General features: G+C 39.1%; 1 protein-coding gene across 6 annotated transcripts in view; it reads left to right on the top strand.

Annotated features, from left to right (window-relative positions):
- The window catches only part of LOC115082067 (protein O-mannosyl-transferase TMTC4-like), an 84,117-nt gene that overhangs the window by 4,056 nt on the left and 53,197 nt on the right, over positions 1–26,864 (top strand). For 4 of the 6 annotated variants that reach the window (XR_003854065.1, XM_029586328.1, XM_029586329.1 and 1 more), the window contains 4 exons: positions 3,995–4,210; positions 11,771–11,886; positions 16,048–16,264; positions 17,580–17,667. Coding sequence is in view for 5 of the 6 variants with exons in the window: in XM_029586328.1 (XP_029442188.1) it covers positions 4,049–4,210; positions 11,771–11,886; positions 16,048–16,264; positions 17,580–17,667 (583 nt within the window). In the remaining variant the exon portion in view is untranslated. Of the gene's footprint in view, positions 1–3,994; positions 4,211–9,480; positions 9,554–11,770; positions 11,887–16,047; positions 16,265–17,579; positions 17,668–26,864 lie in introns of all 6 variants that reach the window. The other 2 variants (XM_029586332.1, XM_029586333.1) reach the window with 2 other exon arrangements.

The raw sequence follows: 26,864 nt of genomic DNA, 5'->3' as shown, positions 1-26,864 counted from the left end.
GATGCTATTTTAGCCAAAAAAAAACCACCCTTCAGAAATTGGACGAAGGATCCATCTGGAGAAAATAGGATAAAACATAAGCATTGTCAAGTTAAGTGTAAAACTTTGATAAGACAGGCGAAGAGAGAATTTGAATTGAAGTTGGCCATAGAGGCAAAAACTCATAATAAAAACTTTTAAAAATATATCCGAAGCAAGAAACCTGTGAGAGAGTCGGTTGGACCATTAGATGACAGAGGGGTTAAAGGGGCTCTTAGGGAAGATGAGGCCATTGCAGAAAGTCTAAATGAATTCTTTGCTTCCGTGTTTACTAATGAGGATGTTGGGGAGATACCAGTTCCGGAGATGGTTTTCAGGGGTGATGAGTCAGACGAACTAAATGAAATCACTGTGAACCCTCAGACACACATTAGACGATGAACCTGCTCATGAGCAATGGAACCCAGATCCTCTCTAAATACTTCACAAGCATCAGTACTTTCATAACAGCTCAACTAGCACTAGCACGGACTTTTAGGTCTTAGTTTCTTAACTTACTACCCTTTTAAGCCTTCTTTCCAGCTGTTCTAAGCTTCCAAGTTTTGCAGTCCTTGTTAAATGTAACTTTGTTTTTCTCCTGATTATAATAAGTTGTTTATGTCCCTGTTCGATGTAAACCGACCTGATAAGGTATTTAACTTTGAAGGTCGGTATAGAAATGCTAAATAATAATAATAATAATAAGATGTAGTAGGCCAGATTGACAAACTAAAGAGTAGCAAATCACTTGGACTGGATGGTATGCATCCTGGGGTACTGAAGGAACTAAAAAATGAAATTTCTGATCTATTAGTTAAAATTTGTAACCTATCATTAAAATCATCCATTGTACCTGAAGACTGGAGGGTGGCCAATGTAACCCCAATATTTAAAAAAGGCTCCAGGGGCGATCCGGGTAATTATAGACCAGTGAGCCTAACTTCAGTGCTGGGAAAAATAGTGGAAACTATTCTCAAGATCAAAATTGTAGAGCATATAGAAAGACATGATTTAATGGGACACAGTCAATATGGATTTACCCAAGGGAAGTCTTGCCTAACAAATCTGCTTCATTTTTTTGAAGGGGTTAATAAACATGGGGATAAAGGTGAACTGGTAGATGTAGTGTATTTGGATTTTCAGAAGGCATTTGACAAAGTCCCTCATGAGAGGCTTCTACGAAAACTAAAAAGCCATGGGATAGGAGGCGATGTCCTTTCGTGGATTACAAACTGGTTAAAAGACAGGAAACAGAGAGTAGGATTAAATGGTCAATATTCTCAGTGGAAAAGGGTAAACAGTGGAGTACTTCAGGGATCTGTATTGGGACCAGTGCTTTTCAATATATATATATATATATAAATGATCTGGAAAGGAATACGACGAGTGAGTTTATCAAATTTGCGGATGATACAAAATTATTCAGAGTAGTTAAATCACAGGCAGACTGAGATACATTACAGGAGGACTTTGCAAGACAGGAAGATTGGGCATCCAAATGGCAGATGAAATTTAATGTGGACAAGTGCAAGGTGTTGCACATAGGGAAAAATAACCCTTGCTGTAGTTACACGATGTTAGGTTCCATATTAGGAGCTACCACCCAGGAAAAAGATCTAGGCATCATAGTGGATAATATTTTAAAATCGTCAGCTCAGTGTGCTGCAGCAGTCAAAAAAGCAAACAGAATGTTAGGAATTATTAGGAAGGGAATGGTTAATAGAACGGAAAATGTCATAATGCCTCTGTATCTCTCCATGGTGAGACCGCACCTTGAATACTGTGTACAATTCTGGTCGCCGCATCTCAAAAAAGATATAATTGCGATGGAGAAGGTACAGAGAAGGGCAACCAAAATGATAAAGGGGATGGAACAGCTCCCCTATGAGGAAAGACTAAAGAGGTTAGGGCTGTTCAGCTTGGAGAAGAGATGGCTGAGGGGGGATATGATAGAGGTCTTTAAGATCATGAGAGGTCTTGAATGAGTAGATGTGACTCGGTTATTTACACTTTCGAATAATAGAAGGACTAGGGGGCATTCCATAAAGTTAGCAAGTAACACATTTAAGACTAATCAGAGAAAATTCTTTTTCACTCAATGCACAATAAAGCTCTGGAATTTGTTGCCAGAGGATGTGGTTAGTGCAGTTAGTGTAGCTGGGTTCAAAAAAGGTTTGGATAAGTTCTTGGAGGAGAAGTCCATTAATGGCTATTAATCAATTATACTTAGGGAATAGCCACTGCTATTAATTGCATCAGTAGCATGGGTTCTTCTTAGTGTTTGGGTAATTGCCAGGTTCTTGTGGCCTGGTTTTTGGCCTCTGTTGGAAACAGGATGCTGGGCTTGATGGACCCTTGGTCTGTCCCAGCATGGCAATTTCTTATGTTCTTATGTTCATATTTTCCCCTGAGTACCCCGAGAAAAACTGCAAGTATATAAATACATAATCTTTCGAAAACAGAAATTGTAAGAAATATCTACAGTAAGTTGTAATCTTCCATTAAATAAAACTAATTTTACTCTTTCACATGCTGAGACGTAATTTTTTTTTTTTACTTCCAATTGGGTTAGTTTTGCGTGTATCTTGACAGGAATGAACCTCATTCGTAAGCCATGCCCTTTTTTAATATTTGCCAAACAGAGACTTCCTCTAGAGTTCCTAGGGTGTAATCTTAACAGGCAACATAGCAAGATGCACTTGAAAATATTTCTTAATCAGACCGTTGGCACCCAATATGATTGTGACTATTTCTCTATCTTTTGCCACATTTTCTTGCTCTCTGATAGCATTTCTTATGCCTTAAAGATCTTTGCTTTCTTCATATGATCCACAGAATAGTGACAACTCTATCAGCAATGGTGTACATGTGTTCTTCTTCTCCTTCACCATATTATCTGGTTTTCATGCCTTGATCTTGTCTGTGGGAATAGGAATGCCCCAGGGCTTGGCAGCTTCTTCATTTTCCATTATTCTACTAGTTTTGTGCTCCCAATGTTTGATACATCAATGCTATAATGTTAAACACTTCTTCCAATGAATAAGCCCTCTCTTTATACAGGCCTTCTTACATCGGCACATCGCATCCAAAAATGAGATGTTATAACCATTTATTATTATACCTGTTTTACCAGTCTTTTCTATGCTGACTGTGAACATCTTGTCCACAGTTCACTATCCTGTGCTGCAAATACCAATATCTTCTCCATAGGTCTGGTCACCTCTCAACCACTGCTGTATCAAATCGTGATCCACATGGGATTGCTGAAGTAGCGTTTTGTACTTCCTACTATACTTATGCTTCTGCCAATTATCCTTCCTTGTTTTCTGATCTGGTTCTTTAAAGTGTTTCTTTGTTATACCAATTCTGCAGCTTATTAACCTTTATGTATTGGTGGAACTTCAGTCATACCTTTTGGCGCACTCTGATGATCACTTAATGCTATTGCATTTAGTTTTTATACATTTACTAGTTCAGTCCCTTAGTGTAAGGTATTGAAGTCAAATCAGTAACCTTACTGCATGATGCCATCTGTATAGCCAGAACAAGCAGTCATTTGTTTCAGTTGCAGTTCATAATTAAACACGATACATTACTCACTTTACAAGGCTTCCGCAAGTTCCCTAATTGTTTATACAAGTAAGGTGATTTCAGTATTGGTATATAGATATGTACAGAGTTCTAATACTTGTATTGGTCCCATACGCTTTGCTAGTTGTGATACCTTGTATAAGAAAAAGATGTAGCAAACCGGCTCCAGCATTTAACGTCTGCAGTAATACTGGTGATGCTGAACCACAAGGAACACAATGTAGCATAGAAGGTTATTCACACTCAAACCAGCAAAAATAAAGCCATGAAAATGACTCTCTGTGGTATACTAGCAAAAGTATTCATTGATGATTTAGTGCACGAATGTATGAGACCATGTATGAGGAGACACATGTAAACATTTGTACTCTTACGTTTCTTGCAGATTGGTAACCAACGTAATGTGGGAGCTCCATGCTTGGCATGAACATTTTACAAAATGGCACAGTCTGAAAATAACCTGGACCATGATATTCCGATTCTTCATCTTTCTTCCTTCTGGGCTAAAAGTATTATAGGACTTCTTGCTCTTGTATGTTTCACAAATAGCTTTGATGGGGACTTCGTCTTTGATGATTCAGAAGCCATTCTCAATAATAAGGTTTGTGTGCTTGACTTTGAAGCAATCACAATATACTTTTTCCTTTTATAAAACAATGCATGTGCCATTAGCATGTGTGTGGTGAGAAAATGTTGCTGAAAAAAAAAATTAAATGTTCTTTTGTAAGAGACTTACACCTCTATGGAGATTTTTATAAGAATGTCAAAGCTGCTGTACAAAAAAATATTTTCATCCTGCATTCCTTTCATCTCTTATAATTCAGATATTATATGTTTCATGTTAACAAAATAAATGTTGTGGCTTTTGGGAAGGCTGTTAAATGAAATCCGGGGTTTGAATAATCACATATCTACTGACTTATACATTTATTAAATGTATGAGATGTTTATTTTCAAAAGGAAAAGCAGTGGTAGTCTTCATTTAATTCAGCAATGGCACTAATAACTTTGTTGTCATGCATTTTCTATTCCCTGAATGAAATGGCAAAGCAATACACTTCTACAGTTTGGAGACACAGAAATTTCCTTAGGATATGAAACAAAAAGTAATCCATACTTGAAGTAGGATTGCCTTATTTGCTACTAGATAGAAATTCGGAGCAAGTAGGAGACTGAGGGGGTGGCAAAATTTTAAAACGGCTTCCATTGAGGAATTAAGTTTCAAGAAAATGCAAGAAATAAAGCACGTTTTCTTACTATAAATTGAGTTCTCAGTAGATAGCATGATGAATTAGCCATGATGTGGATGGCATCATCCGACAGCTTTTGCTCTACTGAGCATGCACAAGAGTTTCCATGCAGGTGTTGCCTTGTGAGCCCCTCATTTTATTGTAGAGTTGATCTTTAGCTCAGTAGTTGACTCTTCAGAGAGGAGAGCGGATATTAAGCTTGACTAATTTATCCTGCAATATATGCAGAACCTTGTTTATGGTAAGCAAACTTGCTTTCTCCATCAGCAAGCAGGCTGAATTAGGCATGACACATGGATTCCCAAGCTGTGGCTTGCAGCAGAGCAGTTACTCAAAAAGCAGCCCAGTATTCTCACTAAGAATGACCAATGCAGAGATACGTCAGGAGCTGGTTTGGTCCAACGAGAGAGTGTATATCGTCGGGGGAAAAACTCTTGCTTCATGGTATACATATTGCAAAACGAAGCAATCGGGAGGGGTTGTTGACAAATTTAGCCTGCTACTGGATGCAGGAGTTGGGTTTGGTAATCACGCTGGAGAGGTTGGGTAGGCTATTTAGAGACCTGCTTCATTGCCCTTTACCAATGTCTTTAAAGGAAATGCAATACAAAATTTTACACCATTGTCAAACGGATAGACTTCACTTATATAAGATGGGTCTCGTTGACGATACTGAATGTCATAAATGCCATCTGGAAGAAGGGTCATTTGTACATCTATTTCTGTTGTCACAAAAATTTCCCATATTGGAAGGCCACATTCCAGGCTCTCCAACAATGTACTGACATAATACCGTTTCAAGTGGAGATCCAATTACTCGGCGGGTTTGGAGCTCTGTGTACTAATAAATCTGTTTACGAAGAGTCACTTTTTGTTTGTATATATTGCCCTAGCTTTGGCCCATATCAGTAAGAATGGCTTACTGATACGGCTTCCTCCTCCTGATGGAGGAGCTCAATGATTTCCCATATGCAGATGGAACACCTTGATGTATGTTATGGTAAATGCTCTATTTCCGATGTCTATATAACTTTGTGGCAGAAATTTTACAAATTACTCCCAGCTACGGAACAGAATCAGTTATTAGGGGATGGCTATCCATGTAACCTGACCACATATCGGTTTTTATGTACCCACTTCTTAATACCTAATGTTCCTGTACTGGACACTGGTTGCGAGTTTGTGAATATGTAGATATATGGAGTGTGTGTCAGAATGTGATGCGGGGTGGGAGGGTGGATTTACAAGTCGTTCTGTTTTGTTTTACTATTATATTAGGAAAAATGGATGACGCACCAGGGAATGTTATTTGCTCTTTATCTGATTACCTCTCTCTTTTTTCATTGCATATTGTCAATATTGCTGAATGTGTATTATGTTGGTGATCCTATTGTCATCGTTTGATGATCAGTTGCTTTGTATCAATAAAAAGATGTTAAAAAAAAAAAAAGAAAGAAAGCAGCCCAAACCCTTAGCATGGACTACTGGGTGAACAGGTTGCGTAAAACTGCTTGTTCAAATTTACCGTCACGTCTAGACAGATTGGCCAGACAATAATGGGTTAGGGTTATTTTTGCAGGTACCTTCGATAGGCATAACAAATAGTAACGATGGCAGAAAAAGACCAAATGGTCCGTGCAGTCTGCCCAGCAAGTTTCATAATATAGTAACCGCCGCTTTGTGCAAGTTACTCTTTTGTCTCTGTTTAGCGTAGTAACTGCCACTCCGTGCTGGTTACCCCCAAGACTATGTTAAGGGTAGTAATATTTACAGTCGGACGTGCTTGAACATGCTTTATTTTTGGTCTTGACTGTAAAAGCCGTCTTGTGCTTTTTCCACAATGTCTGCGTATCAGTATCCTAGGCCGTAAACATCAGGGCCCAATGTTGGCTGTCGTCTAAATCCAATTCTCTTTCCCTACCCATCCCCCACCATTGAAGCGGAAAGTGATGTTGAAGCTGCAAAGGAAAACTTTAAGGCTAATCAGCTAATGGTAGTGATCCCTTTTCTGATTAAGGGTAGTAACTGCTTCTCCATGCAGGTTACCCCCATGCACCCTTTTCATTTCTAGCCTTTAGCGATCCACAGTGTTTATTTGGCACAGTGCAGGCTTAAGAACATAAGAACATAAGAAAATGCCATACTGGGTCAGACCAAGGGTCCATCAAGCCCAGCATCCTGTTTCCAACAGTGGCCAATCCAGGCCATAAGAACCTGGCAAGTACCCAAAAACTAAGTCTATTCCATGTAACCATTGCTAATGGCAGTGGCTATTCTCTAAGTGAACCTAATAGCAGGTAATGGACTTCTCCTCCAAGAACTTATCCAATCCTTTTTTAAACACAGCTATACTACCTGCACGAACCACATTCTCTGGCAACAAATTCCAGAGTTTAATTGTGCGTTGAGTAAAAAAGAACTTTCTCCGATTAGTTTTAAATGTGCCCCATGCTAACTTCATGGAGTGTCCCCTAGTCCTTCTACTATCTGAAAGAGTAAATAAATTATTATAAATTATTCTCAAGGTGCGCTGTTAAAGAGACATTGACTGCTAGAGAAATTGTGGCAGCTCCTCATAGTTGCTGGACCCTAGTGTATGACTGCTCATGCGATAGCCTTGGTTTCCATTTATCAGTGGACTGCTTAAAAGCATCAAAAGAAATATTTTGTTTCTCGATGTAACATGGATAATAGAAGGACTAGGGGGCATTCCATGAAGTTAGCAAGTAGCACATTTAAGACTAATCAGAGAAAATTCTTTTTCACTCAACGCACAATTAAGCTCTGTAATTTGTTGACAGAGGATGTGGTTAGTGCAGTTAGTGTAGCTGTGTTTAAAAAAGGATTGGATAAGTTCTTAGAGGAGAAGGCATTTAACTGCTATTAATCAAGTTTATTTAGGGAATAGATACTGTTATTAACTGCATCAGTAGCATGGGATCTTCTTAGTGTTTGGGTAATTGCCAGGTTCTTGTGGCCTGGTTTTTGGCCTCTGTTGGAGACAGGATGCTGGGCTTGATGGACCCTTGGACTGACCCAGCAAGGCAATTTCTTATGTTCTTACTCTCAAAAAGAAAAAGAAAAACTTAAGGGGAAAACACGTAGCTCAATGCAAATAAACACAGCTAAATTAAGTCTTTAAAATATTCACTTTTCGGGGAAATGTTAATTTAAAATTAAAAAAACCTTGCACATAGCTTTTATAGCAAATTTTCTTCAGAAAATATAATATTGTACTTTACTGCACAAAGAATAACAGTAAGCTCTGTAGCGTCCTCTGTTATGCCCATGCCCACAACATAGCAGGCTAATTATTTTGCCAATAAGTAGTTTTCAAGCTAGGAGGTGACTGCTGACCCTGAGCAGACATTAGCCAGGTAATTCAAACTTATGCGGCTAAGTGGCGCTGAATATGGATCTCTGGAATTCTAGTTCCTAAGACTTGGAGAAGCTTTTCCTTTAATTCTCTATTTTACTAAAGAAAAAAAAAATGTCAAAATAGTTACACACTGAGGACTTTATTTAGTAAGCCATTTAGAGAACAAGTTAGCTGGCTAAAGTTAGGCAGCTAACTTGTCCAGTATTTTCAGTGGAATAAAGTTATCCAACTAACCTAGCCCTATATACCCGATATTTGGCTAGATTGGCCGGTTAACTCAATCCCTTCCTGAAAACTCTCCTTTTTAATCCATCTATATTATAGCCCAATAACTACTTATCTGACTATTATTTAGACGGATAAGTGGCTGAGGACTTTATTTAGTCTAAAGGGCAAATGTGGCTGAATATGCCACATTTGCCCTTTAGACAGATAACTTTTACGTTATCTGTCTAAATGGCTTTTGAATATGGACCTCACTGAAATAATCTGAAGGTGTTTGACTTAAGATAGTTTAGTAAGTAGGCCCCTGACACATAACATGTTTAATGCATATTGCTGTTCTTTATCATTCTTTTACGCTTGCATTATTTAATGCACGTTAACATGGTAGTCTACATTAATACTAATGCAGACTAATATACAGAAAATGTTGATGAGCTATGTGAAATGTATCGGGGCTAGTGTTACTTGCGGTGATAATGCATCAGCATTAAAAAGCTCATGAAACTGGTTTTAATGCCAAATATACTACAATACCTGAATGTAACTTGCCTTGAGCTACCAATGAAAAGACATGCTAAATAAATAGACTATGCGCTACATGAAACCAGGCAGTATTTACTGGGTAAATGCTAAGGAAGTTGAGTTTTTAGATGAAATAGATGACTGCTTCATGGAGAAGCTGAAACAGGAGCAGACAAGATGGGGAGCTATTTTAGAATATTCCTTAGTGAAACATAGGATTTGGTGTGAGAGGTAATACTGTTGACAACAGTGACTATAACATGATCAAATTGACTTGACTTGGGAGGACTAAGGAAGTTTAGTATAATAGCATTTAACTTTCAAGAGGGAGACTATGAGAAAATAAAGGAAATTGTTAGGAAATAACTGAAAGGAGCGACTGCAAAGTTGTAGGAATTTGCATCGGTCAAATTCATTTGTGTTCTAGTAGGACTTTAACATGATGATAGGTCTTGTCTTGTTTTTGCTGTAACAAACAAGCACTTTGTGTCATAGGATTTGGATTTTTCCAGACCTTTCCAGAATGACACAGGAAAGAAGAAAGTTGTTTAAGACAATGCACCAAGAGGTGAGAGCGCTTGGTTTCAGATTTTTTTACTTTGTCTCTATAAGGGAGGAGGAATATTCTAGTGGTTAGAGCAGTGGGTTATGAACCAGGAGGCCAGGGTTCAGAGTCCTGCTGTCGCTCCTTGTGATCTTGGGCAAGTCACTTTACCCTCCATTGCCTCAGGTACAGAAACTTAGATTGTGAGCCCTCTGGGGATAGGGAAATACCTACAGTACCTGAATGTAAACCCGTGTGATATCTCAGATCCAATGTCGGTATATAAAGGTAATAAATAAATATAATGTTTCAGAATGTGAGGTGTGTTTTCTGTTACCCACTTCAGCTTAGTTTTTTTGGGGGATTTAGGAAGCTGGGTTTTCCAGTTTTTGGGGTGACAATCCAGGGTAAGTTAGACCAGAGATGGCAGAAGGATGGCACTCTTAGAATTGTTAAGCTGGTTATGCCTTTATTTGAGCTTTCTTCTTATTTGGTTTTTGATTCCTGCTCCTAGGTTTTATTCTTGTGTCCCCTCTCCCCTCCTGCTTGTGAGCTATGATTGAGTGGAAATTTTCCTTTTATTTGGTAACGTTTCATGTTTTATATGCTTCTGTAAATCGAGGTAATTGATTTGTTAAGGTTTGTCTTGAGGTATGTAATTACATTCCTATAATAAAATACTACTTGTACTCATTTTCACAACTTAAGAGTGGTGAATTTACATTGAGAAGCAGCCTAGGTTCTTAATGCTTCATATCTTTTTGAAAGATATCCCAACATTTTGTTTTTGTATTCATTATTTATTTATTTATTTATTTAAAGGCTTTTATATACCGGAGTTCATGCACTAGTGCATACCACTTCGGTTTACATTACACTTCGGTTTACATTAGAATCCTGCACTTTCCAACGTCACAGCCACAGTAATATTCAAGACATTTCTAACTTGGTTCTTTTAGTTACCGAGTTTCTGTACAAGCTAAGAACTCTCTTTTTTTTTTTTTTTCTTTCTTATCTGCTTGCCTCCAGCGATAAATGTTGGAATATCTTTGCAAAACCTCCAGCTGCTTTGTCCCTTCTTCATCCGAGTAGGATGCAGAGAATGATCACCAGCAGTACAGTGTTCTGGTTTTTTTTTTGCCAGCAGTGCATATGCCATTTTCATTTCAATGAGAGGGAGAAGATTGGATAGTAAATCTGGGACTGGCAATAAAGGGAGTAGTTAACTAGGTTGTGGTAGGTTTTTCTGAGGTTATGCCATCATTTGTCCCTGTCCCAAAGTGTACATAGGCAGGACCACTCACAAGATTGAATGAAGACAAGTCTAAATTAAACACAGTAACGTTGACTGCACAGATGGTCACACATTGTGTTCAAAATGGGCACGTATTTTCTGATTTAAAGTGGACTGTCATAGATCAGGTACGACTATCGCTAAGAGGTGGCAATCGGGGAGCTTCTCTCGCTAGGCGCGAAGCATACTGGATTTTCACACTACAGACACAAGCTCCGCAAGGCTTAAATGAGGAACTCGCTTGGGGTTCGTTGATTTGATGAATACGTACTGACGTTTACAGCAGCGCGGCTTTGGATTGGAAGCACAGCAGTTCTGCACCAAGGTTCAGAACCAGCCAGTGTAGATCAGCGTTTAGTTGGGCAGAGTCTCTCTTGACTCGCACAGAAGGCTGTGAGCCGATTCGAACTTGGGACTAACAACTGCTTATATAAATTTCTGGTGAATTGACTCGCCAACGATGAATTCACAAGGAAATATCCCCTGAAGAAAGATCCGACATTGGATCTGAAACTTGGCTGCGTCGGGTCATCATTTGATATCAGATAAGTCGGGACAATATACAATTTTACGATTGTTGATAACAAGCTTGTTTAAAAAAAAAAACATTTTTCACTATTGGTGCATGTTATACACATAATCAAAAATAGGATGGAGGAGGATCGTTTATGATTATAACACTGTGAGATCGCCCAGCTGGGGTTATAATACAAATATATGAAACCTTCCTTCCCTCCATAAAACAATGTTTTGGATAAAATATCTCTTTTGGAGCCATTAAACATTTTTTCAACACATTATCACCCGGCAAGGGGTATAAATCTGATAATTCTTTGTAAAAAAGTTCTTGAAGTAATAAGAGGTGATTGTTTTTGTAATTCTTTCAGTAGTGACATCTATAGCGTTAGAGGGGTTCTCTATAATTTTTTTTAAATCTGTTGTTTCAGGATCTCAGAGCAGAAACCCCACTTGGTGATTTGTGGATACATGATTTCTGGGGTACTAAACTTAGCAGTAATGTGAGCCATAAATCATATCGACCTCTTACAGTACTTACCTTCAGGTAAGTCTTTCTTTAATGAGCTTTAAAGCAAGTCTCCAGAGAAAAAAGTCACATTGCACATGTAAGACCGTCAAACTCTCAGCTGAGAGTTTTCAGTGACGTATAGCACATACATCTTTTCATTTTACAAGTAAAAAAAATGACGTGTTTTGCACATTCATTTTACCAAAGACCCTGATGGCTTTTTCTCATTCTTTGTCTATGGGGAAAAAATTTAGCAAATCGGGCTTTTTCTGGCTAAAATGTATAGCATTAGTGATGTCGTCATCTCAGTTTCCTGATTGCCAACTCTTGAAGTGAACCATCTGGAGCTTATCCTGTTGCAGTTATTTTTTCCCATCAGAGGGTCACAATAAAGTAAGATGGATTTTCTGTACTTGTTAAGACACATTTGTTCAGTCTGACAAGACAAGATAATTCGGCTGGCCTTAAAAAAAAAAAAAAAGAAACTGTTGTAAAGTTAGATAATTGCTTCAAACATTCACCCAGTACCTTGTGGAAGGGAGTCACTATTAATGTCCTGCCTCGCCTCAAAGGCCTTACACACAAATATATTCACTCCTTCCTCTGGCAGCAACAGGTGCCACAATCCCTGACATTTCAAATGGAACTTCTTAGATTGCTTAACCTGACTTTTGCTTTATTAATTTTCTCCTTTCTCTATGTATACTGGAAGCAAAATGAGTCTCTTGATTTTCCGTACAGTTCCTGATTTTTTCTTCACTCCTTAGAACACTGATCTTTGCTGTTTTTGAAGTGGGGCCACTTTGACGACAAAAAAAAAAAAAAAAAAGTTAGTGTGAGAGCCAAGACCGTCACTGGACAGAGCAGCCAGTGCCCTGGGCAAGGTGGTAGGGGACCCCTCGCCAGTGATGCAGCTGGGCCTGTCTGTTCAAACCAAAATCTACTCCCTCCACACTCGATCTCTTTTCCACCAACTGTCTCCTTCCCCCCTCCATCACATACTCTCTTGCTTCCTCCCCCCCCCCCCCATTCACACTTTTCCCACACGTCATCTCCCCTGTGGCTCCCAGTGTGTGTGAGCCTTGTGATGCCAGAACTCCCATTCTTTTCTCAGTGCGAGAGTTTGGGCATCATGAAGCTGAAACTCACTGAGAGCCACACAGTGCTGAAAAGAAAACAGGACAAGTGTTCTGGAGAAGGTGGAGGGGAAGGGATGAGAGTCAGGGAGCTGCCACTGGTTCCTGGGCCTCATAATGAAGAGCACTGCCTTAGAACATGTGGGGGCCGATGCAATCCACTGCGCTCAGCCGAGTGCACTATATAACCTGCAGTTGGATGGGGTTTTATAGACGCTAACTAGTCCCCTTATGCAGTAAGAGGATTAGTACAACGCGCGTGCAACCAGAGCGAAACTAATAGCGCTCATCACATGCAAATGCAAACTGCTTTTCTGTACTGCCTCCTGCTTAATATCGTTGGGATATTAAATAGAAGGAGCAACTCGTTAAAAAAAAAAAAAAAAAAAAAGCACTGGCAGTCGGGTGCAGGAAGTGGATGCTCAGTTGACAAGCGTCCGTTTCCTGAACCCCTGGCACATGCACGAGTTATGGAAGTGGACTCACAAATTTAGCGTCCTTTCTCCGAACTACCGGCACCAGGAGGAGTGAATAAATCAAAGTTAAAGTGTCGGGCACTGAATACTAATTTATTCACAAACGTCAGTGAAAAGGACCAATGGGCAATAAGTGAAGGAGTGAATAAATTAATATTGTACCTGACACTTTAATATTGATTGATACACGCCTTCTGATGCTTGTCAAGTTCGGAGAATGGAAACTGAATTTATCAGCGTCCATTTTCTTAACCAGTGCATGTGCGCTGGTTAAGAAAACGGACGCTGATAAATTCAGCGTCCGTTTTCTTAACCAGCGGACCTCTCTCTGGCACACGCTGTCGAGGAGGCGCTAGGGGCGCGCAATCGCCCCTAGCGCCTCCTCGACAGCGCGAGCCCTAATTTAAATATTGCATCGCGCCCCCAGGAGAGGTGCCTGGGGGCGCGTTAGGAAAGCGGGCGCTGAACACTTTCAGTGCAACGTTTTTGCATCGGCCCCTATCTGCACTAATGTTTAGGATCCGGCTTTCATAAAATGTTTTAATTACACTTCTGTTCTTATGTCTTAATGTCTTTACAATTCTCTTTATCTCCCAAATCTCCATCACTTTGTCCCTCCAAAACACTTGCTTTTCCTCATACTTTATTCTTGGATATCTTTCGGATAATAGAAGGACTAGGGGGCACTCCATGAAGTTAGCATGGGGCACATTTAAAACGAATCGGAGAAAGCTCTTTTTCACTCAACGCACAATTAAACTCTGGAATTTGTTGCCAGAGAATGTGGTTAGTGCAGTTAGTATAGCTGTGTTTAAAAAAGGATTGGATAAGTTCTTGGAGGAGAAGTCCATTACCTGCTATTAAGTTCACTTAGAGAATAGCCACTGCCATTAGCAATGGTTACATGGAATAGACTTAGTTTTTGGGTACTTGCCAGGTTCTTATGGCCTGGATTGGCCACTGTTGGAAACAGGATGCAGGGCTTGATGGACCCTTGGTCTGACCCAGTATGGCAGGTTCTTATGTTCTTGTGTTCAGCTCTACAAACTGCACTCTCACTAATTTGTATGGTTTTTTTTTTGTTTGTTTTTTTTACTCATCCTTTGTCCAATCTCTAATAACGTTTTCATTTTCTTAATTTATAACCAAACATAATTTGTTTAAAAATTACCAATGCCTTTTTCCTGTATCTACATAATTCATCCTAATTTTAGAAGTATACCTTGTACATACTATGCCGCACACTGACTTCTGCAAAATACACAACAATTTGAACTTATTATGGCACAACATGGCATTTGCATATTTTTGTTAAAACATTTGCACTTTCTCAAGAATTCTTTCATATATACAAGGTTTGAAAAATTCCTCTAGGACTTAATCACGGGGCTGAAGTGCATTCGCCATGTAGTCCTGCCATCCCTCCACTGCCTCCACTAGACCCCCAAATATGTTTGGGAGATGGCGGCAGCACTGGGTGTACATACTAAGTGCATTTCTTACCAGGGAAGTACACGCCCTCCCACCCCACCATGCGGGTTTCTCTCCCCCCACTCTACCTCACCCTAAGTGTAATCGTCCCTCTGTCGTCTTTTTGCTCTGTCTCCCCCCCTTCGTCGTCTTTGAACCCCCTTCCCTCACCCTCCACTTCCCCTCCCTCATCTTCGTGCTCCCCTTCCCCCGCCCCTTTCCTTCTCCCCACCCGACTGCTGTATCCCTCTCTCGTCGTTTGGGCTGAAGACCTGGCTTCCTTGACAACCGCAAATATCCAGTACCCCCAGGCGATTGGATCTTTCACACCCTGCATATAGTTAGCAAACCGCATAGCATATGATATATATACTACCACTAATATATATACTACCAGTTAACTTCATCTGATCCCCCTCCCCCTTCCTGATAGTGCATTCTATATTTGTAGTTTTTACAGGCTGGGATACCTTGCATTGAGCTATTGCTGCAGATTGGTGTGGAATTAGTACAAATGAATTTCACATTCAGGAAAAAATTGCTTTCTTAGAAGTTAATTTTCCCAGCCGTTTCCATAAAACAGTCCTTTACCCCCCAAGGAAGTGGCCTATTATAAAATTGCCTTCCCGTCGTGCAGGTAAGCTCAGGCACATAGGGCACACGGTGCGCAGAGGTTTGCCTTGCACGCGTACATTTTCATGCTATTTTTAAAAGTTTGTTATGGAATGTATACTTGGCTCATAGCCCAGGAAAATATACCGTATGTGAATAAGATTACTTAACCTGGTAATAAAGCAGAGCAAAGAGTGACTGTATACAAGACTCACGTTGTTATGTGGGTGGAGTGCAGACGTTCTTTTGATATTATCCAATAATGCAGTTATTGGACATCAGTTATGCAATACTTTAGGCCAGTTTTCAAAGGGACTTTTCCATTTACAATTATCCCACCAAAACGCCTGCTACTTTGTACATGAAGATTTACACTTCAATGTCATTACTTTTTATTGGATCCTAATTTTAGCATTCGATGCCTTTCTGCAGCAGTGGCTGCTTTTTATTCTTGTTGCATGCCACAAATTACCAATGGATGTGATTTTTTTGTCTTGCTGCAGGATTAACTACATTTTAGCTGGAGGCTACCACCCTGTCGGCTTTCATGTTGTCAATATAATACTGCACTGTATTGTTTCTGTGCTAATGCTTGATGTCTTCTCGATATTGTTTGGAGGCCTGACGTACAATAGTAAAGGAAGAAGGGTAGACCTTGCTCCAAAGGCCTCATTTCTTGCTGCTTTGCAATTTGCCGTGCACCCCGTGCACACCGAATGTGTAAGTATCCCGTGCTTCACGTATCTGCCTGTTTGGTAGTTTTCTGTATCTGCTTCCAAGTCGCCAAATGAAGGGCCTAAAGTATTTTGCATTTACTTGCCAGTCCATGTCAGCAAGAAATTTCAGTTCAGCCTTGATGTCCCATAGCTCTGCGTTTTATAAGGGTGTAATATAGTAATGACAAGTCAATGACGCAGCTCTTCACATCCCAAAGGTTTAACAGGAAATAGTCTGTTCGGTACAAAAATTGGGACAGGGAAAAACTTCAGTACATGAAAGGAATGTATGCAAACATTATTATGTCAAGTTGTGTATCGATGCAAGGTTGAGTGCAGCCTTCCAAAATAAATAAATCCTCAAAGTTGCTAGGAAAAAAAAAAACCCAACATAGAAGAGGACAAACCTCTGGGAGAACTACAGAGTAATAGAAATTGTGTTTGGTTATAAATGAAAATAGTGAACAGCGATGCGTGTATAGAAACAGAATCTGTCAGCAGATAAGGAATACTTGTTCACTCTACGCATATTGTGGCTGTCTGCTTTGCTATCGCAGGTTGTCTTTCTCCCTTTACCACAGGAAAAAAAACATGAGAATCATAAGTGCCAATGATATAGGAACATCAATTAGACAAAAAAATGTATTAACCCAGGATTGTCAACTTGTGTATGTGCGTGCGTGTGTGTGCATGCAGGTATGCCGCAACTATTCATATAATTTTGTAAGACAAGGTAAACAGGATAATAAAGAACTTATCACATTTAAAAAAAACAATATAAAATGTATTGAAATAAAGTAACCTGCACAATTTCTAACAGGCAGATTAGTGCATTTTTCAAAACTGTTTTTATCTACCACACTAACTCAATGAGACCACCAAAGGAATAAAAGGGAGGGGAAAGAATTAAAAAAATAAAAAACGTGGGAGTAGCTATTTTCAGTCACCCCATGTGGCTTGAAGGACTGTGTGGGCACTTTATAGAAAACTCATTTTCAAAGGGGGAGTCTTCCACTGGAAATCTGGGACTCAGCGAGTATAAATCTGCACCCCTTTCCCTGTCACTCTGCATTTGCAAACTCTGTGAGTGGTTTCATACCTGGCAGGGACTGCGGGTGCAGAAGCACCCACACGAGGCTTGTAGGTGGAGTCTTCCTGAAAACAGGTCCTCATGTGCACCTTGCAAATCAGGTCGTTTTACTTGGGTAAATACATTTGAAAATTGTCTTCTATAAAGCAATGAAGCCTTTTGGAGTCTAGATCTTACTATGTTTAATTTCTTGTCAGTGCTGCTTATAAATCCTTTTCCCCCCCTTAAGGTTGCTGGCATTGTTGGCAGAGCAGACCTGTTATGTGCGCTGTTCTTCTTGTTATCGTTCCTTGGCTATTGCAAAGCATTCATAGAATGTAAGTATGAGACTTGACTTATTTTTTAATATTAACCTAATGGCCTATTTTCACTCGTGTAAGAATGTAATCCTTCAACCCTTGTAACATGCTTTGAAATCCTTGTTTGTAAAAGCATGAAACAAGTAAACAGTAATGATGATGATGATATGCAGTTTAGAGGTTATATATGATCGATTTTAACCTGAATATGTTCACTGTTAAGTCTGTTAATCATCCATTGAAACATCTAGTTAAATTCACACAATACTCAAGTGTTAGAATTGCTGGTAAGCTCTCTCTTTCAAAGAATCTACCTCATGTCTAAACTGAGGATGATCCCACAAATAAATATGAAAAAGTGTAAATGCTGTTTTTTGTTGTCATTGTCTGAACTGACCTATCAGAACTAGTTGGCTTTAGTTTTGTGCACTTCAGGATAACTCCATGTGCCTTTACTAGGAGCTCTTGATCAAGAGAAGAAGTGATAGAACACGTTGAAACATTTACAGCTACTTCTGTCAAGTTTAGTGCTTCCAATATGGTTTTCTGATATTTGTATCTCTTTACACTATTGCAGCTTGAAATTTAAAAAATGTAACTGAATGTCATATATACTAGTGAGACTGTTACTAAAAGAGAGTGCTGGGACTTTTAAGAATTGTTTGCAGACATGTATAAGAGATTTTTCACTATTTTTATTCACTTTTTTATACCGGTATTCAAAAAGGATATCATATCGGTGTACATATTAAAACATCCACATCCAACAGAAAATAATATAATAACATTAATCAAAACCTATAAAAGCAAATACAATAAAAATCAATAAAATACCTAAATTTAACAAACCATTCCTACCATAAACACTTTCTACTAACACTAAAATTTAAGGGACAGGAAGGCAAGGGATAAGAAGAAAACCCTTAACATGACTTAAACACTAACAAGACTTAATATAAAATATACACACACAAGTCAATTCAATTAAATAATTTAAATATTTAGTGCTTTATGTAGTCCAAATTGTTTTATCATCATAAACTGAGACACAGTAAAATGATTAGAGGATGGAAAAGAGCAAATGTGCAAAAAAAGTATGTAGTGTCTATTAGCTAATCTGGGGAAACGTCCCCTTTTGTTAAGTTAGTCTTCAGGTGGACCCATCAACAAAGTGGTATATTACTTTACATATATATATATATATATATATATATATATATATATATATATATATATATATATATATATATATATATATACACACACACATATATAGAGAGAGATATACATACACACACACACACATACATATATATATGTATGTGTGTGTATATGTATATATATATATATATATATATACACACACACACATATATAAAATGACTAAAAACTGTTTTATAAATATTTCATAACATTTATCTTTTCTTTTCCTACTTATATTGGGGGATCTCGGATAGCATCAATTTACCAAAATAAAGCATTTAGACAAAAAAAAATCAATCTAAAAGATACAAAGGACCTTTTTTAATCAGCTATTTCCTTGAATATTAGCTTCAAGCTGTTCCTGATACAAGCTTGTTTTGCCTAGATAGATTGCTTCAGGGAATTCATTTACTATCCACTTCCCCAATCACATACAAAACAATAACATAAATAGTGTAACACCACTAATGTTTTAAATTATTTCAAAGATGATTAATGTTGCGAGCCCTATTACACAATGGCAAAGAATATCAAAACTATTCAAAAAATAATTCAAAAAATAAAACTGGCACAATAACACACACATATATATAATATCAATTGCCCTAGTCAATCATTCCTCATTCACACTGCTTCTAAACTCTCAGTAGTGTTAGGCATTTATCACATGTATAGATATCGACATAAAACATTGTCAAAATATATACAAAGTGCTTGTGATGAAATAATGACCCACTTGCAATAGAGCTGGACTTCAAGAAAGATTCTTTGTGAATTGCAAATGAGTCACAGGGAAGATACCTTCATTAAAAAGGGGATACAGTTGAATCTCGGTCCACAAGAAAGAATACGTTGTAATTGTTTCACAGGACTGTTGTTCAAATGATGTTTCTGTAGTCTCTGTTCTCCTTCTGCTATATCCTGTATTCTCTCTGTCCCTGCAAAGTCCTCTGTTTCGTCGTCCAGGTTTCCTCAGGGGAAAATATTGTTCATAACTATTCTTGCATTGATACCATGGACTGTATTTAGTGAAGAGACTCGATCTCTTATTGTTGATGCTACTTTATATGTCGATTTGATAATTCAGTGTTTCAAGACCAGCTGCTGTTAATTAACAACTTGCTAAATGCAGCATAATCATCTGTGAATTTCCAATGTCGTCTTAGCATGTTGCAAACCTTTTCAAGTCTCTCTGCTGGAATTGTATCTGGAACAGACTTCAGTGCTGTGATGTTAGTGTCACACTAAGTCTCTTCACTAAATACAGTCCATGGTAGGTGCCTTGTATACAGAGCTATCAGAAGGGCTCGGAGAAAGCTAGCCTTAGACTAAAGTTAGCCTTCGATATATCCCCACCCCTGAGGATTCAGGTTGGTCCTCAAGAGGATTTAAAAGCAGTGTTGGGACACCTGGTTTTGTGTTCCTAGCATTTAGATAGTGTGGCGTCCCAAAAAAGGTGTGGGATCCTGGAGTAGATTAATGAGTTCTTGCCGCTGTTATGTGTTAATATTATATTGCACTGTGAAGTTTTGAATGTCCTGTTCCTAATCATGTTGTGTACTGTTATTGAAGAGAATCTACTGTACAAAGACACATACTGATTACCTGGACGAAGTGAGCCTTAAGAACATAAGAAATTGCCATGCTGGGTCAGACCAAGGGTCCATCAAGCCCAGCATCCTGTTTCCAACAGTGGCCAATCCAGGCCAAAAGAACCTGGCAATTACCCAAACACTAAGAAGATCCCATGCTACTGATGCAATTAATAGCAGTGGCTATTCCCTAAGTAAACTTGATTAATAGCTGTTAATGGACTTCTCCTCCAAGAACTTCTCCAAACCTTTTTTGAACCCAGCTACACTAACTGCACTAACCACCTCCTCGCACAGAAAGGATTCATCCCTGGGGTACTAATATCTGAGGGGACAAGAAGTAGAATCCCACTTGTGATTCACCTTTATTGTGAACTATCTCTTTAAGTCTGCCTGCAGTGCATAAATCAGGAACTGTTCTATTGTTCGCATTCCTAATAAAACCACTATTGCAACATAAATCTTGTGTGCGTGTGTTGCAGAGGACTTTAGCCTAACAGCTAGACGCTGTATAGCATTCTGATACCTGAGTGAACCCCCTGAGTTTCAGCCTTTCTGTTTCAGGTGAGAAAAACAATTCTGCAAACAGAAAATAGAACCAAAGGTTACCTGATGAAGTTTTGGTTGAACTTGATATTTCCACCATGGTAATCCCAACGTGATCAAGAAGTGTAGGGCATAGATAAGATTGAAAAGCATCATCTCTTTGTGTTTTGTGTCATTATCTGTGTAACCCTTTTCTTGAATGTGATATCTAGGACTGTTTCCTCTACTTGTCCCCTCCGATATTAGTACCCCAGGGATGAATCCTTTCTGTGGGAGGAAGCTAGTGCTTGTTGTTGTGAGCAGCCGGGCAAACAGAGGTCCAGGTACAAAGAAAGCTGGAAACAGGAATGATACTCTCTGTGATTGGGTGAGGCCAGCAGTCGGTGAAATCAGTAGACCCAGAGATCATGCAGCCATCGACCCCAATTAGAGTTCCCCTTGTGCAACTCAAATTCCTGCTCCTCGTTTGAATCAAGGCAGATCAAGATCTGTGGACACTGCATCTACCAGTTCCATGTCATTGGGCCGTCGGAGGCCTACGTTGTCCTGCCAACCAGTGCACCATAAGGAATGGTGTATGGCAATTATACCAGAGCAAGCTGAAGAAATGTATGGGGTGATTACCCCAAAATGTAATCTTATGACCAAAGACTTTCAGAGAACTGTGTTGGATGGTGATGGAGCTGTGTACCCTGCTATCCAGTTCTGGAATATCCTCCAGAGTGTAGTCGGCATTACAGAGCGAGTCATCAGGAAGGACGGCAACAGCAGAGGGTCTTTTCCCTTCAGGTTCCTTTGAACTTTCAAGTGGTGGGGGGTCTCCTTGATCAGCCTCTACCATCCGTGGTGAGACCAGTCCTGGGTGGTGCCCAGTGTCCTTGATGATTTTCCCTATATGCAACACCTTGCACTTGTCCACAGTAAATTTCATCTGCCATTTGGATGCCCAATCTTCCAGTCTTGCAAGGTCCTCCTGTAATGTATCACAGTCTGCTTGCGATTTAACTACTCTGAATAATTTTGTATCATCCGCAAATTTGATAAGCTCACTTGTCGTATTCCTTTCCAGATCATTTATATATATATATATTGAAAAGCCCCAGTCCAAGTACAGATCCCTGAGGCACTCCACTATTTACCCTTTTCCACTGAGAAAATTGACCATTTAATCCTACTCTCTGTTTCCTGTCTTTTAACCAGTTTGTAATCCACGAAAGGACACCGCCTCCTATCCCATGACATTTTAGCTTCCTTAGAAGCCTCTCATGAGTGACTTGATCAAACGCCTTCTGAAAATCCAAATACACTACATCTACCGATTCACATGTATCCACATGTTTATTAACCCCTTCAAAAAAATGAAGCAAATTTGTTAGGCAAGACTTCCCTTGGGTAAATCCATGTTGACTGTGTCCCATTAATTCATGTCTTTCTATATGCTCTACGATTTTGATCTTGAGAATAGTTTCCACTATTTTTCCCAGCACTGAAGTTTGGATTACCTTTCTCCATGTATCACTTTACACTCATCCACAAAATTTTATCTGCTGTTAGAATGCTCAGTTTCATAAGGTCCACCTACAATTTCTCGCAATCCACTTGTGATTTAATAACTATGAATAATTTTGTGTCTGCATATTTGATCACCTCATTTATTGTTCCCTTTTCTATATCATTTATAAATATATTAATAATGACTGATTCTAGTGCAGATCCCTGTGGCACTCCTCCATGGAGAAAACTAAACATTTAATGCTACTCTTTGTTTCCTGTCTTTTAACCCGTTCTCAATTCACAGTACGACATCGCTTCCTGTCCCATGACTTTAATTTTCTCAGGTGTCTCTCATGACTGACTTTGTCAAATGTCTTCAGAAAAGGCAAAATACACTATATCCAATGGCTCACCATTATCCACTTGTTTGTTTATCCCTTCAAAACAATGTAGCAGATTGGTAAGACAAGACTTCCCTCAATTAAATCCATGTTGACTGTGTCCCATTAAAACATGTATGCCTATATATTCTGTAATTTTGTTCTTTAGAATAGTTTCTATAATTTATCCCAGCACCAATGTCAGATTGGCTGGTCTTTGGTTTACCCCTGGAGCCCTTTTTAAAGATTGGTGTTACATTGGCCACCTTCCAATCTTCAGGGGCAGTAGATAATTTTAATTATACGTTACAAATTATTAGTAATAATTATAGGTTACAAATGATTAGTAATAGGCTGCAATTTCCTTTTTGAGTTGTTTCAGAAATCTGGGTTTTAAACCATCTGGTCCAAGTGATTTTCTACTCATTAATTTGTCAGTTTGTCCTATTATATCTTCCAGGTTCGCTACGATTTGTTTCAATTCCTCAGAATCATCACTATTAAATACAGTTTCTGGCACTGGTATTTCCCCAACATCCTCCTCCGTAAACACTGAAGCATAGTATTAATTTAGTCTTTTCAGCTATGACTTTGTCTTCCCTACGTATCCCTTTTACCCCTTGATCATCTTATGGTCAACCTAACTCCCTCATAAGCTTATTATTTCAGATTATTTGAAAAAGTTTTATTGTGAGTTTTTGCCTCTATGGCAAACTTCTTTGCCAAATTCTTTCTTTGCCTTGCCTTATCAATATTTTGTACCTAACTTGCCACTGTTATAATTTATCCTATTTTCTTCATTTGGATCCTTTCTCTATTTTTTTGAAAGAAATTATTTTGACTATAATAGCCTCTGTCACCTCTCCTTTAACCATGCTGGCAGTTGTTCAGCCTTTTTTAATGTGTAGAATACATCCAGTCTGGGCTTTCAAAGTTGGTATTTTTTAACAGTGTCCACACCTGATATAGATTCTTAACCTTTGCAGCTACATCTTTTAGTTGAATTCTGTTTTCCTCAACGTCTCCCTTTTAAAAGTTAAATACTAGAGCACTAGTTTTCCTTAATGTCCTTCCTCCAGTTATTGATTGCGTTATGATCACTGTTGCCAGGTAGCTGCACTACCATTGCCTCTTGCACCAAACTCTACAAGTCACTAAGAATTGGGTCTAAAATAATTCCACCTCTGGTCAATTTCTGGACCAGCTGCTTTATGAAATAGTCATTTATTTTATCTAGAAACTTTACTTCCTTAGCATATCATGATGTGACATTTACTGAGTCAATATTTGGGTAATTGAAGTTTCCTAATGTTACTCTGCAGCGTAAATGGGAACTAATATTTAAATTCATCAAGTCACCCTATAAAAAGGGTCACATTCATCCGGTCCTTAGTTTGGGGTACCTAGAATCTTATGTGAGTTCAGTGTTTATGGTTGGTTCAGTACACTTCTGGTTACCTGTTTTTAATCGTTTTTTGCTAGTCTGCCCAAAGTTGCTTTTGAAGAGAATATTGGCATGCTTGGGACACTGCAGGGCTATATATACTGTGACATCAGCTTGCTCCGTCTCCATCTGCTGGCAGGGGAGCATAAACCCACTGGTCCTGAGTCCATCTTGCTACATTAAGGAAAACAAAATTATCAGGTAAGTAATTTTTCCAATAGATATATATTTTATTTATTTATTTATTTAGCATTTTTCTATACCGGCATTCAAGATAAGAATCACATCATGCTGGTTTACATTTAACAGGGGGTGTAAAATGAAAATATATTAAACTGTAACAAGTGAAGAGAAACTGAAGTTACAATAAAACAAGGATATTCAAACTGGGTGGAGGAAAGTCTAAAGGAGTTTAACAGAAAGAGCAGTTATTTACAATGTTCTAAGAATGTCTGACTGTGGTTGTCGTTGCATTGAGATTCAGTTGGGGTCTGGAAAGGCTTGTTTAAACAACCATGTCTTAAGCCTTTTTCTGAATGTTAGAAGGCACGGTTCTTGACGAAGATCCGGTGGAATGGAGTTCCATAGCGATGGTCCTGCTGTAGAGAAAGCCCGGTCTCTAAATGTTATATGTTGAGAGGATTTGGCATGGGGTACATGTAGTGCTTCTCTGTAAGCTTCTCTAATGGGTCTGGAGGAAGTATGTTTTCTGAATGGGATTTGTAGGTTGAGTGGAACATGGTGATGGATGGCTTTATAGATAGTGGTAATGGACTTATGAATGATTCTGTAGTGGATTGGCAGCCAGTGTAGGTCTTTAAGGATGGGAGAAATGTGGTCTCTTCTCATCGTGTTTGTCAGTATTCTGGCTGCCGTGTTTTCGACCATCTGAAGAGGTTTGGTGTGAGATGAGGGGAGACCTAATAAGATAGAGTTGCAGTAGTCTATCTTAGAGAAGATTATAGCTTGCAGAACCGTTCTGTAATCTTGAAAGTGAAGGAGTGGTTTTATTCTTTTCAGGACATGTAGTTTATGGAAACAGTTGTTTGGTTGATAAATGATTTTAGGTTTAGCCGATTATCAATAATAACTCCTAGGTCTCTTGCTTGGGTGATGTGAAGGCTGGCTGGTGTGTTCGTAGTGATAGTACTGTTTTCCGGGGAGATGAGAAGGAGTTCGGTCTTAGAAGAGTTTAGTATTAAGTTTAAGCTAGTGAGGAAGCCGTTGATTTCTTGAAGGCAGTTTTCCCAAAATTCAAGAGTTTTAGTGATGGATTCTTTAAGGGGGATCACGATCTGGACATCATCGCCGTATAAGAAGTGTTTTAGGTTCATTTTGGTTAACAGCTTGCATAGTGGAAGAAGGTAAATGTTGACGAGCATGGGGGATAGGGAAGAACCCTGGGGAACTCCTAGGGAGGAATGATGATGGTGGGAATGATGATGGTGTGATTCTTTATTGTGGATTTTAACCTTGTAGCCTCTGTTATCAAGGAATGTTTTGAACCAGGCCAATGCAGTTCCTGTTATTCCGATGTTTGACAGCTGGTTTAGGAGGATGGAGTGGTTAACAGTGTCAAATGCAGCCGAGAGGTCCAGGAGAATCAGTAAGAAGGAGTGACCTTTATCGAGGCCCATGATGAGGTGGTCTGTCATGGATATGAGTAGGGATTCTGTGCTTACTGCTTTTCGGAATCCGTATTGGGTAGGGAACAGAATTTTGTGGTTTTCGATGTAATCAGATAGTTGTGTATTGACTAATTTTTCCATGACCTTGGCTATAAATGGAAGGTTGGAGATCGGGCGAAAGCTATTAGGATCTTTGGGATCCAGATTTGGTTTCTTTAGGAGTGGTTTGATGGAGGCCAGTTTAAGATATTCTGGATAGATTCCCTGGGATAAAGAACAGTTAATGATGTCAGCCAGTGATTTGGAAATGGTGTCGGGGATTAGTAGGAGCAGTTTAGTGGAGATTCGGTCGAAGGGATGTGAGGAAGGTTTCATTTTCTTCAAAACTGCTTGGATCTCTGAGGCTGTGATAGGTTCAAAAGATTTGAGAGATATGTCTTTGTTGGGGTGGTGATACGCACTAGAAGGCAAGGTGGTGAAGGAGGGAAGCTGTGATAGGAGGTTAGTGACTTTATTTAGGAAGAAGAGGGCCAACTCTTCTGCTTTTGATTGAGCTTGGTTGAGTGGAATGTCTGGAGCGTTGATTTGTGTTAAATTGGATACGTATGCAAAAAGGGCTTTAGCGTCGAAGATGAGGTCATGGATCTTATGAGCATAGAAGTCCCTTTTTGATTTTAGGGTGGAGCTCTTGTAGTAGTGAAGAGCGAGCTTGTAGGCAGAGAGGGTGCTGGGGCAAGGTGCTTTACGCTATTTACTCTTTCTGTCGTAGACTCTGAGTTTTCGAAGCTCGTTAGTAAACCATGGTTGTCTTTTGGAAGAGTTGGGGTTGAATTTTTTTTGTTGATAGTGGACATAGTTTATTTGCTACAGCCTCTGTTATGTTAGTCCAGGACTGGAGGGCTGAATTGGGAGTGGAGACGTCTGAGTG

Source organism: Rhinatrema bivittatum, unplaced genomic scaffold, assembly GCF_901001135.1.
Source record: "Rhinatrema bivittatum unplaced genomic scaffold, aRhiBiv1.1, whole genome shotgun sequence".
In the NCBI taxonomy this organism is placed as follows: domain Eukaryota; kingdom Metazoa; phylum Chordata; class Amphibia; order Gymnophiona; family Rhinatrematidae; genus Rhinatrema; species Rhinatrema bivittatum.
This window is presented reverse-complemented; position numbering and strand designations above follow the sequence as displayed.